The sequence below is a fragment of the Dipodomys ordii genome, unplaced genomic scaffold, assembly GCF_000151885.1.
Source record: "Dipodomys ordii isolate 6190 unplaced genomic scaffold, Dord_2.0 Scaffold73, whole genome shotgun sequence".
NCBI lineage: Eukaryota > Metazoa > Chordata > Mammalia > Rodentia > Heteromyidae > Dipodomys > Dipodomys ordii.
In genome coordinates, this window is record NW_012267289.1 from 8,267,589 (window position 1) to 8,283,470 (window position 15,882).

A 15,882-nucleotide genomic window follows, 5' to 3' on the forward strand; every position below is an offset into this window, starting at 1 on the left:
TGCAGGACCAGACAGCTAGGAAGGACATGGGCCTATTCCCCTTGCCACATACTGTCTTGGGAAACTTTTCCCACCTAGGCTTTTTGTTTGTTCTCGACTAACCTTATGATCTTTTACAACTCTGTATCCGTACCTATAAGAACAGACTTGTTTCTCAAAGACTGAAGGTCAGAGGCCTAGCAGGGTTCCAGGGAAAGTAGGTAGGACAGGCGGAGGAGGGGGGGTAAGGGGCTGGGGGGGGGGGAGCAACCTTGGTCACATCTTGCCCCTGGGGCACAGCTGTATCCTGTAGTCGTGGTTGCGCACCACATTGCCCCTAACAACACAGAGATGAAGTGTTTGGGGAGCTACCAAGCCTCTGGAGGCCTCAGGGCATCTAAAGGAAGATTGGCGTCTTGGGGAGATGCTGGCATCTAAGGCAAAAAGAGAAGCGCTACCCAGCCGGCTGTGCGCGCGCCTACAACTCCCATCATGCCCCACGGTGAGCACACTCGCCGGAAATTGGGCGCTCAAGTGGCTGCTCCTCAGCGCTCACACTTCCTGTGATGGTGTTTCCTTGCGGAGATTCTGGGCCTTTCGTTCCCTCCCACTTCAGAGCTCTTTTAATCCCAAGAATCAAAAACACTGTGGCGGAAACTCTGCAATCTTATCGAGAAGGCGTGGCCTCGGACCGGAAGAAGCCTCCGTTGCCATGGGAACGCCGCGCGCGCCCGGGCGCCCGCTCCGCCCCTGATGCTCCGGAGCTGAGGCGAAGCTGTGGGTTCCTCACCGAGTGCGCCGGGGGCTTTTCGGGGAGCAGCGGGTCCTTCTCTTCAAAGGCCCAGGGAAAAAGACTCCCCGGAAACCCATCCCAGAGCCGGCGCCGAGTGGGTGCGTCGTCCCGGCTGCTCGCCAGTGCCTGGGCCTCTGGACCGGCCTTGGAGATCAGGTAGCTCCCTGGTTCTCAGGACCTCTGGCACTGTCTTCCTGTCGGGTTCACCGTCCCTCCCGGCTTTTTGCCCCACTTCTTCACTCAAGAGGTGGGCTGGGGAAGGAGAACTGGGCTAGGTGCTGGGCGTATGAAGGACTCTAGATCACACGTTGAACTGGGATGGGCAAGTGTGTCGGATGGGTTTTAACACCTGCCTGACTTGGAGCTAAATAGGAGGTGTCGAACATAGAACTGAACCTTCATGATCAAAGACCAAGAACTAAGAAAGAACGAATTTGTGTTTTGAAACCGCAACAGGTCACTCAGCTAACGTTTGAAGTTTACCAAGTACCACTCGGGGGTTAACTGCCGTTTACTTTCCAAGGTATTGACTGTGAATGACATGTTAGCGCTACAGGGTTTTGCCGTCAGCATATTACCATGTAGGAATCTGATTCTGAGAGAACAGCCCGGGAAGAATTTAACTGGTGTGTATAGAGAGGGGAGCGGTGCGTGCATACATACAGTGACTGCATGAACACTGCTGCCATAGGAAAAACAGAGAGGCTAAGCAACCAGAAAAGTAATGCATTTAAAGACTAGAGGAGTAAAAAGTCTCGTTCACTATTGATAAGTATTGATAGAAATTTCTGAGGAAGGAGTCCACAATTTGTAATACACCGAACAGTTGCACTGCTTGAAATATATTGATAAAGGGATTAGATTAAAGAGGATGATGACATCAGTCTTGTTCCAGTGTGTATTATAAACGTTTAATAAATATATTTGTTTTGCTTTGCTGTTATTGAAAAGGCAGCTATGCATGGATTTTATTTTTCAAACTAGTAGCTCTCCATAATGACTGCATATCACTTCTTCGTAAAGATTTAGCTAGTGGTTTAAATGTTGTAGCAAAAACAAATCACACTTTGGTCCTGTATTTCTGTTTTAGCTTATATTTTCTGAGCTTTCAGCATCAGGCTGCATGGGAAACCCATCGCCTGTGTTTTGTTCCAGATTTCCCAGGAAACTTATAACCTAATTTTTAAATACTTGAAAATATTATAGTTGACAGAGAGAGACTGACCACAGTTTCTTCTTAAATATTACAAATTATTGTGAGAAATGTGGTTATCTCAAGAGCATTATTCTGTTGCCAGGGGTTATAAGCTGCCAATCTGTATTTCAGTTAAGGCTCCTTTCTTATAATCAGCTTATGCTCTCTTTACTAAGTATAAAGTACATTGACATGGTTTCTACACTGTCCTTGTGTGTCTTTATTAAAATTTTATGCACATACCATACATACTGTGCCTTTAGATAATATTTCCTTTTTCTTGCAGTGCTTTGAAAATATTTGAATCACATTATGGGATTGCTAGATAGACTTTCAGAATTTCTTGGCCTGAGGAAGAAGGAGGTTCACGTCTTATGCCTTGGTCTCGATAATAGTGGGAAAACAACAATCATTAATAAACTTAAACCTTCAAATGTAAGTATCCATATTTGATACATGTGTGTTATTGGACATTATAATTTCATATAAATAAATATATGAGCATATTGTTAAGTGATGTTAATCTTACAGTACTTAATAAATGTCGATGAACCATCATTTGTAGTATGGTTTTTGGAGTTTTTGAGTAAATCTTGATTTTTTTTTTCTTCAAGATTACACCAATATTCCAAGCTTACTTTCAGGCTGCACTGTCATTTTTTTTTAACTTTTTCTCTTCAAGGGAGGAATAATCAAATGAAAATGTAAATTATCTTTACAGTTTCTGTAGAAAATTAGCTATGTTTCCCCCAAAAGTGTCATGTGCATATCAGTAGTAGGTAGGTTAATTTTAAGTAATATATGGATATATTATTTTAACTGAAAAATATGTAAAGTTAGTACATTCGATTTCAGTACATGATGTGTATGTCAGAGAAAGGTACATAAAGTCACCAGTCCATTCCTAATTTCTGATACCACTTTCTAAATCTCATTCTTTTTTATTTGGTTTTGATGATACTGAGGTTTGAACCCAGGATCTTTTTTTTTTTTCTTTCGGTTGTGGGGCCTGGACTCTGGGCCTGGGCACTGTCCCTCAGCTCTTCAGCTCAAGGCTAACGCTCTACCACTTGAGCCACAGTGCCATTTCCGGGTTTTTCTGCTTATGTGGTGCTGAGGAAATGAACCCAGGGCCTCATGCATGCAAGGCAAGCACTCTACCACTGTGCTACCTTCCCAGCCCTGAACCCAGGATCTTTGAGGCAGGTACTTTACCACTTGAGCCACCTCTGATCCCCTTTCCCAATGCTTTTTTTGTTTTGGTTATTTTTGAGATAGGGTGTCATATTTTTGCTTTGACCAGCCTGGGTCATCATCCTCCTATTTATACTTCTTCCATAGCTGGGATAACAGGTTCATGCTACCACACTCAGCTATTTATTGATTTCAGTGGGTTCTCATGAAGATTTTACTCAGACTGGCCTCTTACCTTCTACATCTCATATGAATGTATTCTTTTTTGTATGTGTATAGATAAAGTCGGTTTCTATATAACTAAATATTTCCTAGTTCTAAACTGATTTTTAATATTAAACTTTCTTAATGTTTCTTCATTGTTAATTTACTAAGGTTACTGGAATTTTCTAAACTGATGCATATTATATGTTGGGAAAGTCTTTAAAAGTTATCTTTAAATAGCTGTACAAGCTGGGTGCCAGTGGCTCACGCTTGTAATCCTAGCTACTCAGGAGGCTGAGATCTGAGGATCCAAGTTCAAAGCCAGCCCAGGCAGGAAAGTCTGTGAAACTCTTATCTCTAAGAAACCTCCAGAAAACGGGAAGTAGCGCTGTAGCTCAAGTGGTAGAGCACTAGTCTTGAGCTGAAGAACTGAGGGACAACGTCCAGGCCCAGAGTTCAAGCCCCACAACCACCAAAAAAAAAAAAAAATTGTACAAAAGAGCTTCCATTTAACAAAGCAGTTTATGAATACAGTGCATCTTAGTCAGTGTTATTCCTTTCAACATTCACACCCATCCCGTTCCTATCCACCCTTTCCCTCACTCTTCTTAATTTTGTAGGATATACATTGACTTCTTGAAGGCATTCTTCCTGTCTCTAATCTTCATTAGCTACTCCTTTCCCATTGACCCTACCCCATCCCTTCCAAGTACCTGCTTCCTGGTGATTATTTTGTTGAACTTAGACTTTTCCTTTCTAAGGAATTATACTATTTGAGTTCTCCTTTGAATCTGCTATATTTCTGTTAATCCATTGTGTACACTTGCATAGCACCTAATATATTTACTTAGAAGTTGATAAGCTAAAAATTTAACGATTTTTTCCAAGTCTTACCATTTCTTTACAAATAATACAATATTATTCTTTCTAAAAGATGAGTACAATTTTATTGTGCATATGTACCACATTTTCTTGATCCATTTGTCCATTGAAGAGTATCTGGGCTGATTCCATGCCTTGGCTATCTCTGGTGGATAGTGGTGCAGTGAACATGGTTGTGCTAGTGACTGTTGTAAATTTTTTTAAAAGAATGAAGAAGAAAGACATTTTCATTGTTTTGAATCATTTCCATTAGAACTTTCAAAGGAAGAAAACGAATTTTATATTCCTACAATTAAATGGGGAATTGTGAAGATAGGTGATTGTACAGAGGCTACATGTAAATGTTTTAATTGTAATTCAGAGAAGATAAGGCTACTGTTTTCGGGGGGTTTTTGTTTTGTTTTGTTTTGCCAGTCCTGGGGCTTGAATTCATGGCCTGGGCACTGTCTATGAGTTTCTTTTGCTCAAGGCTAGCACTTTACCACGAGCCACAGCACCACCTCCAGCTTTTTCTGACTAGTTTATTGACAATAAGAGCCTCACAGACTTTTCTGCCTGGGCTAGTTTTGAACTTGATCCTCAGATCTCAATCTCTTGAGTAGCTAAGATTATAGGAGTGATCCTATTCTCAGTATCTATGATCAGCTTAAGGTTACTATTTTGATGTATATTTCCTGAGATTTCTTTAAACTTTCAACTTGCTCACAGTTTTTGTTATTGGTGTATTTTTTCTTAATAATAACTGATGGTTTTATTATCATGTGACTGACAAGATAAGAACCTTTAAAAATGGTGAGTTTTACAAGATCAACAAAAAATAGGAAGCTCTTCATTCGACACTTTTTGTGCAAGGGTCGCCACAGTACAAGTCAGGAACTTTAGTACTGGAAATTTTCTTTTTTCTAGCCAACAAGAAGAAAGACGTTTTTGGAAAAATACTAGGCTCATAGGATGAATAGAAAGAAAAGCTGACCAAACTTCAATGAGGTAAAACCATGAGGTAAATGCCTCTGAGAGAGCCCTTTTCACTAGCTCATTACAGACATGTGTCCGATGATTTCCCAATGCCCATCTTTCCACTTGAATGTAAATTTTCTGAGAAATATACTATCAGAGTGAACATGATGTTGGGAGGAAAATTTTCTGCTACTATTCCTATTTTCAGCAAGGTGAATGGAAAAGGGATTTTTCTTTTTTAACATACTTGGGGCAGTATAAAAAAACTTTGGAACAAGACTAATTGAAGTCAGTGAGGTATAATTATAATGATAGAAAATATTTGTTGAATCTTTGCAGACCCTATGTTGAGTATTTTATGCCCATTAGCTCATTTAATTCTACTAAAGCTTTATGAACTAAACATTGTAGTGTATTTCACATTAAAAGAAAAAGAAAAAGAAAAGAAAACCATTGCTTAACTTGGCCAGGTAATGTAAGCTAAAGAGACATAAGTAGAAGGCTATTATAGTAATTTAAGGCAAGAAATTGGTAAGGGCCAGAATTAGATTTGACAAAATGATATGAATGTAGCCATGTGGGTTTATGTCTGGGTCTCCTGTTTCTTTGATCTTCTGATCTGTTTTTTTTTTTGTACTAGTATTATTTTGTTTTTGCTACTATGGCTCTGTATTATAAAGTCTAATATTGTGATAATTCCAGCATCAATCTTTTAGGATTGATTTCTCTATTTCTGGAAAGGATGATATTGGGCTTTTGATGGGAATTATATTGCAACTGCAGGTTGTTTTCCATGTTCAGTATCCATGAACATGGAAGATATTTTCACCTTCTAATGTCTTCATCAGTTTCTTTCCTTAAGGTTTTATTTTTTTGTTTGTTGAAATCTTTCATCTGCTTAGGTAAGTTTATTCCTAGGTGTTTTGGTTTTTGAGGTTATTGTAAATAGAGTTCCTGATTTCTTTTCTGTTCATGATTGGTTTGTAAAAATCTACTGACTTTTGTATGTTACTATATCCCGATATATACACACAGTAAACACTGTTTGGTGAAAATCAGGTATTGAAGTCTCCCACTGTTAGTGTGGTGGGTCTGTCTATGCTTGACTGTTCATTAATATTTATTTCATGAGATTGGGTATGCTTAAGTTTTGCACATGTACCCTGAACAATAGTTATGCCCTCTTGGTGGATTGTTTCTTTTATAATATGAAGTAATCTTTGTTATTTCTAATTTTGGTTTGAAGTCTTTTATTAGATAGAATGTAGCTACTGTTTTCCTGGAAAATTTTCTTATCCATTTTTGTACCCTAAGCCAATGTTTATCTTTGTCAATGTGATGCATTTCTTTTAGATATCAAATGGCCAAAACTTCCCTTTAATCCACCATTCTATATATTTTAAGCACAGAATTAAACCATTAACATTCAGTGTTATTACTGAAAAGCATGTAGTAGTTTTATTAATTTGCTGGATTTTGTGATGATTGCTACTTTTCTAATCTTTATTTATTTATTTATTTTGGTCATAGGGCTTGAACTCTGGGCCTGGGCACTGTCCCTCAGCTCTTCAACTCAAGGAGAGTGTTCTGCCACTTGAGCCACAGAGCCACTTTGGTTTTCTGGTGTTTAATTGGAGATAAGAGTCTCATAGACTTTGCTGCCCAGGCTGGCTTTGAACCTCAGTCCTCAGATCTCAGTCTGCTGAGTATCTAGGATTACAGGTGTGAGCCACCAGCGCCTGGCTAATCTTTATTTTTTAATCTATTTATCCATTCTTCCTGTATTTTCCTTATAATGTAGCTCTTCCTCTTCTGTGATTAAGACTCCTTTCAATATCTTCTGCAAATGATGGTTTGGATCACAAGTTCCTTAAATTTTGCTTATTTTGAAGATGTTTAGTTTTCCTGCAATTATGAAGAATAAGTTTCTGTATAGAGTAATCTACCTTGACAGCTCTTTTTTTTAGGGCTTGGAATATATCACTCCATGCCCTCCTTGCATTTAGAATTACTTCTGAAAAACATCTATAGTTATTCTGATCAGATTTTCTTTTCTGTGTGACTTATACTTCTGTCTTGTATATTTCAATATTCTTTCATTTTCTGTATATTTAATGTTTTAATTATAATATGTCTAATGGTGTTTTCTAATTTTTCCTTTTTTTATTAAAGCCATCTATACCTGGATGACTCTCAAGACTGGGAAATATTTCTGCAATTATTTCATTGAATATATTTTGTATACCTTTAGCTTGTATATCTTTCTTTTTCTTTTTTCATGATTTATATATTTGGTATTTTCTATAGTGTTCATATGCCTGTCCATTTATATTTTTTAAATATATTTTTGTCCTGTCATTCTAACCTAATTCCTCTACTTCATATTTAGTTACTGATACTCTGTTATCAACTTTTTCATTCTATTAGTAAAGTTTATAACTGACTTTTTAATGTGATTATAGAGCTTTTGATTTCTAACTTTTTAATTTGATTCTTAAGGCTTTCTATATCGTTACCTAATTCTTCTTCATATTCTTCTCTGTCTTCTATTTTATTGAGCTATTTATTGGAATTCTCCTTGAATTTATACATGCTTCTACACGTCTAATTTCTTTCCTGAGATAGTCAATACAATGCATTTTTAAAACTCCCATGATTTGGCTGGGCACTAGTGGCTCATGCCTGTAATTCTAGCTACTCAGGAGCTTAAGATCTGAGGATCATGGTTCAAAGCCAGCGTGGGCAGGAAAAATTAGTGAGACTCTTATCTTCAATTAAACACCAGAAAACTAGAAGTTGCGCTATGGCTCAAGTAGTAGAGCACTTGCCTTGAGCTCAAGAGCGCAGGGACAGTACCCATGCCCAGGCACAGAGTTTAAGACCCACAACCAACAAAAACAAACAAAAAACAAAAAAACTTGCATGACTTGTCAACAAGCTATTCTTGCATCTTTTTTATCTTCCCTCCCTCCCAAGGTCTTCAGGTTCTTATTTACCTTGATAAAGACCATGTGCTACTTACCAATACTTATTAGGCATATAGCCATTCTACTTGTCCTGACTGTCAAGTTCCTTCTTGCCCTAAGATCATCATACTTAAATGGAATGTTCTTTGTCAAGAACTTGTTACAACTTTTTCTCCTTTCCCATTATTCCTGTTTGATGTTAGTTGCTTAAAGCAGCTTTTCCTGAGCATTCTTCCAGACTATGTTAACAGCACCCCTGCTGCCTTTACAATCACAATAACCTTTCTTTTTATCATTTACATGCTTTGCTCATTTGTGAGTAATTTATTGTTATTCACATTGTCTATATCACAAATTCCTTGAGAGCATGGATTGTCTCAAGAGAACAGGCTTAAACATATATAAATTCAGTAAGTATTGAAAGTTTAGAAAGTCCTACATACTCAAAAAAATAAGTTCTTAGTAACTTAATATAACAAGATATAAATTAAAATATATATACATAAGTTTTTGTAGGTCACACAGTTGCAAAAATTCTTAGTATTTTTAATTTTGCCATTTCGTATTTTAGAAATGGAAAATCTGGACATAATTGTTTAACCTGAGGAAGAGTTCATCTTTAGTAATTACAAATTCCTAAATTGTTTTCTCTTTTAAAGGCTCAATCTCAAGATATAGTTCCAACAATAGGATTCAGCATAGAGAAATTCAAATCATCCAGGTAATATACTTTATCCTTGTGACTAAGCTCTATCGGTTACCTCTCCTACTTTTAGAAAAATTAATTTCTTTAGAAGCCTATATGTATTAATATTTTTGTAACTACCTCTAATTTATTTTTCAGTATGTAAATGACATATCAAAAATTCATTTTTAAAACTCTTGAATATTGGCTCTCATTCATGATCAGATTGCAATGGTTATTTCTTTGAAAAAAACTTAAAATATTAAGTAAAAGTTATACTCTGAGTTAGTAACCTAGATATATTTAGTGGTCCATGCTACTGGATCACTTCTTGATGTCTGCCTTAGCCAGAAGCAAGACTCTGTGTGAAAAATAATAAAGTTAAGGGATGGTGATAAAATGATAAGATCAATGCCTACCACTAAAGTTATAGCCCTAGTTTAAACCCCAGTTGTGCTAGAAAAAGTAAAAAAAAAAAAAAAGAAGAAGAAGAAGAAGAAAGGAAGGTAGAGAAAGTGAGGAAATGGAAGAAGGGAAATGAAGAGAAGGAGAGGGGGAGAGGAGGGGAAAGGAGGGTAGGAGAGAGGAGGGGAGGGGAGGAGGGGAGGGAAGGGAAAGGAAAAGTTAAGTGGTTAAGATGTCATGCTTTGCTTCTTCTTTTCTTTAGTTTGTCTTTTACAGTGTTTGACATGTCAGGTCAAGGAAGATACAGAAATCTCTGGGAACACTATTATAAGTAAGTACATTTGTGAATGCTATTTAACTACATGGCTATGTCTTAATAACAAAAATCAGAAATCCAGGTGATTATATGGACTGAGTTTTAATTTTTTCTGTTGTTTGTATAATTTAAGCACATTTCCTAATTGAGAACAATATTTACTACTACTTCACATTGTTTCTCAAATATTTAAGTTGCTTCATAATATTCCTGTGTGTACAGTCTCTGTTTTATTATCTTTTTTTAAATGATACTTCATTGGCTAATATGGCTAATATGTCTGTTTTAAGCACCAGCTCAAGTTTGGCATGATGATGTTGACCTGTAATCCTGGTCCTCAAAAGCCTGAGACAGGAGGATTTTAAGTTCAAAGCCACCCTAGGATACATAGTATATTAGAAGCCAGTCTGGGATACATAGCAGAGACTCTGCCTAGGAAAACAAAGCAACAGTAATAGTAACAAAAAAGAACAAGCTCAGGAAGTGTAGAAGCATAGGAGGAAATTATATGAGTGACAAAACAGGAATGAGGCTGTCAGTCACAAAAAAAAAATTGAGTGTTTAGGAGAATCAAAGATATATTATTTTTTCAGACATTTATCTAATTAAACCCAACTTACCATGAAATAACTACTTCGGTTACTTGATTGCTTAATCTGTATAAATACTTCTTAATTTTTAATTTGTTTTCATCAAGATTTATTTGGGCAAATTATGAAGCTAGTTATTACAGTAATGATACAAATATTTTATAACTTTTTAACATTAAGTATACCCCTATTAAATGTGTTTGTACATGTAAAACCAAAACAAAACAAACCAGGTGTAACTGGCTCACATCTATAATCCTAGCCATTCAAGAGGCTGAGACCTGAAGATTGTGGTCTGAAGCTAGCTGAAGCAAGAAATTCTATGAGGCTCTTGTCTTAATGAACCACCAAAAAGCCAGAAGTGGAGCTATAGCTAAAGTAGTAGAATGTTAGCCTTGAAAGGGGTGGAGATGGGGGTGGGGCAGGAATTAGGAACAGTACCTAGGCCCTGAGTTTAGATAAACAAAAGACAAACCAATTTAAAAGTTTCCTCATCTGAGGTTATACTGTGTCTTCATTTATTCAGTCTGCAGTGCTTGCAAAGTGTTTTGTTTTTTCCCCTCTGTAATCATATGCACTTTGCCTTAAAGTCAAACACCCCTAGGTTCTCCCTTCTAGGATTGTAAACTCTAGAAAAGAAGTGTATTCAAATTTTTTCTTCAAGGCCAAATATGATGCTTAACCTCTGGAACAGAAATAATATTGACCAAGTTTAGTTAAAATCACACCATCTGTAACTTATGGTTTATTCTGTGAATAGTTCCAAACAAAGTACTTTTAAGTACATAACAAATCAAGTGCTCACTAATTACTTCAGATTGAGAGCTGTTACTTACATCCAGGTATGCCTTCCCAAGATTTGCACTTAATGTTAAAATAATCTCATTAACTTCTAAGGTTGCAAGGATTCCTTCATTTATGAGAGTGATGTTCAAAAGCAATATTCCTTTTTAAATATTTTTATTGTGAAGATATTATACAAAGGGGTTACAGTTACATGAACAAGGTAATGAGTACATTTCCTCTTGAGCCTTGTTACCCCCTCCTTTGTTTTTTCCCTACCATCCCTTCCCTCCCCACCTCCCTAGCTTCTCTCCCCCCCCCCCCCCACAAGTTGTAAAGTTCATTTTCAACATAGTGTCTTGTATGTCTCATTGTTACAATGGGTCAACCCGTATCCTTGTTTCAGCATTTTGTTATCCCTTCTCCTTCCCAAATTAGAAAAATGTATATACAAGATGCAGGACACCAGAATCAAATACAGTGACAGCAGGGGTTATACCATGGGGGGAAGAACATACAAAAGAACATACAAAAAAATCACATAGTACATTCAAATCAACAACAACAAAGATAAAATCTCTTGTGTCCCTATCTTGGGGTTCATTTTGCTTAGCATCCTCTCATATGGTCATATGTACATAGCTTTTGACCTTTTCTGCTTGTCTGGTAATATTATCCTAGACATATACTAGTTATTGCAAATAAGGGAAACTATGGGACATATGTTTCTTTGGGTTTGGCTTACTTCACTTAATATAATTTTTTCCATGTCCTTCTACTTCTTAACAAATTGGGGCACTGTCATTCTTTCTGATGGAGGCATAGAATTCCATTGTATATATACATATATATGTGTGTGTGTGTGTGTGTATATATATATATATATATACACACACACACACACAATATTCTCTTGATCCATTCACCTACTGAGGGGCATCTGGGTTGGTTCTATATCTTAGTTATCTTGAATAATGCTGTAATAAACAGTTGTGCTGGTAACTTTAGTATGGCCTTGTTTGTTTTCCTTTGGGTAAATGCCCAGAAGTGGGATTGCTGGGTCATAGAGGAGCTCTATTCTTGATGAAGCTCCTTTTATTATTATGAACTATCATGAAGTGTCTACCAGATTAGATTGAGTACCATTTTCCTGCTAATTTAAGAGCAAATATTATATTCCTAAAATATCAATCAGAGGAGATTGACTCAAGAAACTTTGCAGTGAGTACTTTAATAAATCTTACACCTGTTTAAATCATGTTCATCAGTGATCCTTTTATGTACAGGAAAGGAAGGAGAGCTCTTCAGACTCAAAAGTTGTGTTTAGAAATGGAAAACTGATTTGCTAGTGTGTATTCTTCATAGATGTGAGGCTTTTATTTTTATTTATTTTCATTTTAGGAAACTTGAGCTTCTGGAACATGACATTTACATTCTTCTAATTAATTGATAGGTATTCCTTCTTAAAACAATATGATTTGCTAGTTTTTTTAAATATTTTAAGGACATAGCAAAAATACATGGAAAATGTACTTCAAAAAATTCTTTTTGTTCTAATTTTTACTCTTTAAAATATTTTTGAAAAATTTGAGGAATCCTAAGTTTAAATTCTAAATTAAATGATAAAATGATTGCAATTGAGAAGTTTGTCATAGTACTAAATTTATTTTATATATATTTTCTAACACTGAAAAAATAAGTGCATATTTTAATCTATTGAAAAAGATTTAAAAAGATTTATAATGTACTTTTGTGTTCATTTTACTTTTAGTGTCAAAATAAAGTACTCTGTTGAGAATGTAGTACCTTTTTTCAACATCATTTGTCAATATTTTTTAAAATTGAAAACTGCTTATATTACTTAGTAAGTATTTTAGAAAAGTGACCTGTAACTAGAACTGTTAGGTTAAGATATATAGAAGAATGTGTGGTAGCACATACCTTGACTATGTCAAGAAAAATACTCTTTATATAAATAAATGCTTCATATGTGTACAAAAACAAAATTGTTAGAATATGTACCAAACATTTGATAGCATTTGTTTTGGAATAATAGAATTTTAAGGGATTATTTGTAAATTTATTTTGTTTTGTAATGTTAAATACTGTATACTGTAATTTTTATGTTAGTTCTACTCTAGAAAATAAGGTACAGCTGGGCGCCAGTGGCTTATACCTGTAATCCTAGCTACTCAGGAAGCTGAGATCTGAGGATCACGGTTCAAAGCCAGCCTAGGCAAGAAAAGGCCAATAAAGCACTAGAAAACCGGAAGTGGCGCTGTGGCTCAAGCAGTAGAGCACTAGCCTTGAGCTGAATTGCTGAGGCAGCGTTCAGGCCCAGAGTTCAAGCCCCATGACTGACCCCCCCCAAAAAAAATCTAAAAAAAGAAAGAAAGAAAAGGTACAAAATGTAAGCACAGTTTATTATTAGTAGTAGTAGTAATAGTAGTATCTTTAAGTAGTTGTACAAAGAAGTTCCCATTCTACAAAATAGTATATGAGTACAAAGTGTCTTTACAACATTGTCACCCATCTCTTAAAGTTTAGAGCATGTTAAAACTAATATTCTGAGCTGGGAAGGTGTCTCAGTGGTAAGAGTGCTTGCCTTGCATACATGAGGCCCTGAATTCGATTCCTCACCACCACATAAACAGAAAAAGCAAGAAGTGTCACTGTGGCTAGCCTTGAGCTGAAGAGCTGAGGGACAGTGCCCAGGCCCCGAGTTCAGGCCCCATGACTGGAAAAAAAAAAACCACCAAAAACAAAAACTTATTCTATTTCATAAATACTGCTCATAAATTCACCATTGTTAATCTTCTTGACAATGGTCATTTTGAAATATACTAGTACCTAATGTGAATCCCTAAAGAGAATGGAGACATTTAATTAAGTACTATAAATAATTTTATATCTTGCTTTTCTCAGTTAACATTCAATTATATAGATATTAGGTAAAAACATTATGAATATAATTAGTGGCTGCCTAATTTTTTCTCGTGCAGCTCTGTGCCAGAATTTGCTCAAACATTTCTTTATTTGTACATGAACATCATTTTAGTTTTTAAAGATTATAAACACTTATCTAGTTATTATATATGTAAAGCTTAGACATAGTTCATGTTTCTTTAGAATGAATTCCATAAATAAAATCACTTATACAAAGTGATTAAACTCTTTTAGAGCTCATGGTAAATATTTCCAGTTCTACTGGTTTCTGTATCTACTAGTAATTGTGGCTTTCTTAATCCATATTACCATTTTTTAAATAATAGGAGAAATTGGTATTTTTAAAGTTTGTGTTATTTTTATTAATTTGATTGCTAATTACTAATTTCTTTAAAATATGCATTTATGATTAGATAAATAAATAATTCACAAAGTGCAGATGTCCAAAAATTATACAAAAGGTAATGAGCTTCATTAGCAATTAATGATATATAGAACAAAAGTTTTTTGCTTTTAAAAGCCAAAGGTTTAACAGATAGTAATAACTAGAAAAATACTTCTGTCATGTGAATTGTTTTATCACTTCTGGAAGACTCTGTTAATGTTTATCTGAAAACTTTAAAGTTTGTCTATTTTTACTCTTATGAATAAACTGTAAAGTACCAAGAAGTTTATAAAGAAAACTATGTAGGTTATTGGTCTCAAGATTTTTCATGAGATAAATCTTGAAATAAAACTCAAGTATTGTTTTCAGGAGACATTTGAAATGTATTTACATGCTTGTATGTCTACTGCTTTCATTGTAAAATGTATTTCTGATTATGATTTTTGGTTTAAAAAGTATTTGAGAAGCAATGTTGTTAGACCTTAGTGTTTCACATAAAAGTATAGTTCAAAGTATATTCCCCCAAATTGAAGTAAATGTACATACAAGAAAGACAAGATGGGGCTGGGAAAGTGACTCAGTGGCAGAGCGCTTGCCTTGCATGCATGAGGCCCTGGGTTCGATTCCTCATTAGCAGAAAAAAAAAAGCTGGAAGTGGTGCTATGGCTCAAGTGGTAGAGTGCTAGCTTGAGCTGAAAAGCTGAGGGACAGCACCCAGGCCCAGAGTTCAGGCCCCACGACCAGACCCCCCCACACACACAAAAAAAAGAAAGACAGGATATGAAACAAAATAATTCCATTTTAAAATACAAATACAGATATTCATTAATAAATGTAAAGTACCAATTAGTTGATACAATTTACTGAGTATTATTTGTACCAACTATGATATTTGTACTAGAGGTTTATATGCTAGATGTCTTTATTTTTAAACTTTTTCCCATCTTTTAATTACTTAAACAAAAACTGACTTCTTTTAAATTTTATAAAGAAATAACAAGTGATTAAATATACCAAATCATCATTTACATAAAGGATTTTATATGAATATAAGTAATGGTTAATATCTTAGTCATGTAGACAAAGAAGAAAAGTGAATCTTCTAATAACAAATGCACATAGGACGTGAAGTAATTGTACCTAATGCAAATGAAAAATTAATATGCAAATTTTTTAAGTTTTCACTTTCTTTGTATTACACAGAGATGGACAAGCCATTATTTTTGTCATTGATAGTAGCGATAAATTAAGAATGGTTGTGGCCAAAGAAGAACTTGACACTCTCCTGAATCATCCAGGTACATTTGTGGTTTCCTCTCATCTGTCAAATTTGAATTGGGTACATTTATATGTGATGTTTTACCTGTATTAAATAAAAAAGGGTGTGGATGTTATCTTTTATATAAACTTCTGAATTTTAAAACATATTAGTTATACAACATTTATAACAGCTTAACCCCATACCCAAATATTTTGTATTTCAAAACATTTTTGCAATATATTTGAGTACTCTAATATTTCCTCAATAATGAAAACTCCTTTTTTTCTGATTTTTTTTTTTTTTTGGGGTCTGGTTGTGGGGCCTGAACTCTGGGCCTGGGC

General features: G+C 35.4%; 1 protein-coding gene across 3 annotated transcripts in view; it reads left to right on the forward strand.

Moving 5' to 3' along the window:
* The first annotated feature begins 567 nt into the window (after window positions 1–567).
* Arl6 (ADP-ribosylation factor-like 6) overlaps window positions 568–15,882 on the forward strand; it is a 30,677-nt gene continuing 15,362 nt past the window's right edge. For 2 of the 3 annotated variants that reach the window (XM_013024070.1, XM_013024072.1), the window contains exons 1-5: window positions 568–928; window positions 2,254–2,402; window positions 8,830–8,891; window positions 9,523–9,591; window positions 15,484–15,578. In XM_013024070.1, coding sequence (XP_012879524.1) covers window positions 2,280–2,402; window positions 8,830–8,891; window positions 9,523–9,591; window positions 15,484–15,578 — 349 coding nt within the window. In that variant the 5' untranslated portion in view covers window positions 568–928; window positions 2,254–2,279. Of the gene's footprint in view, window positions 929–1,195; window positions 1,296–2,253; window positions 2,403–8,829; window positions 8,892–9,522; window positions 9,592–15,483; window positions 15,579–15,882 lie in introns of those variants that run through there. The other variant, XM_013024071.1, reaches the window with a different exon arrangement.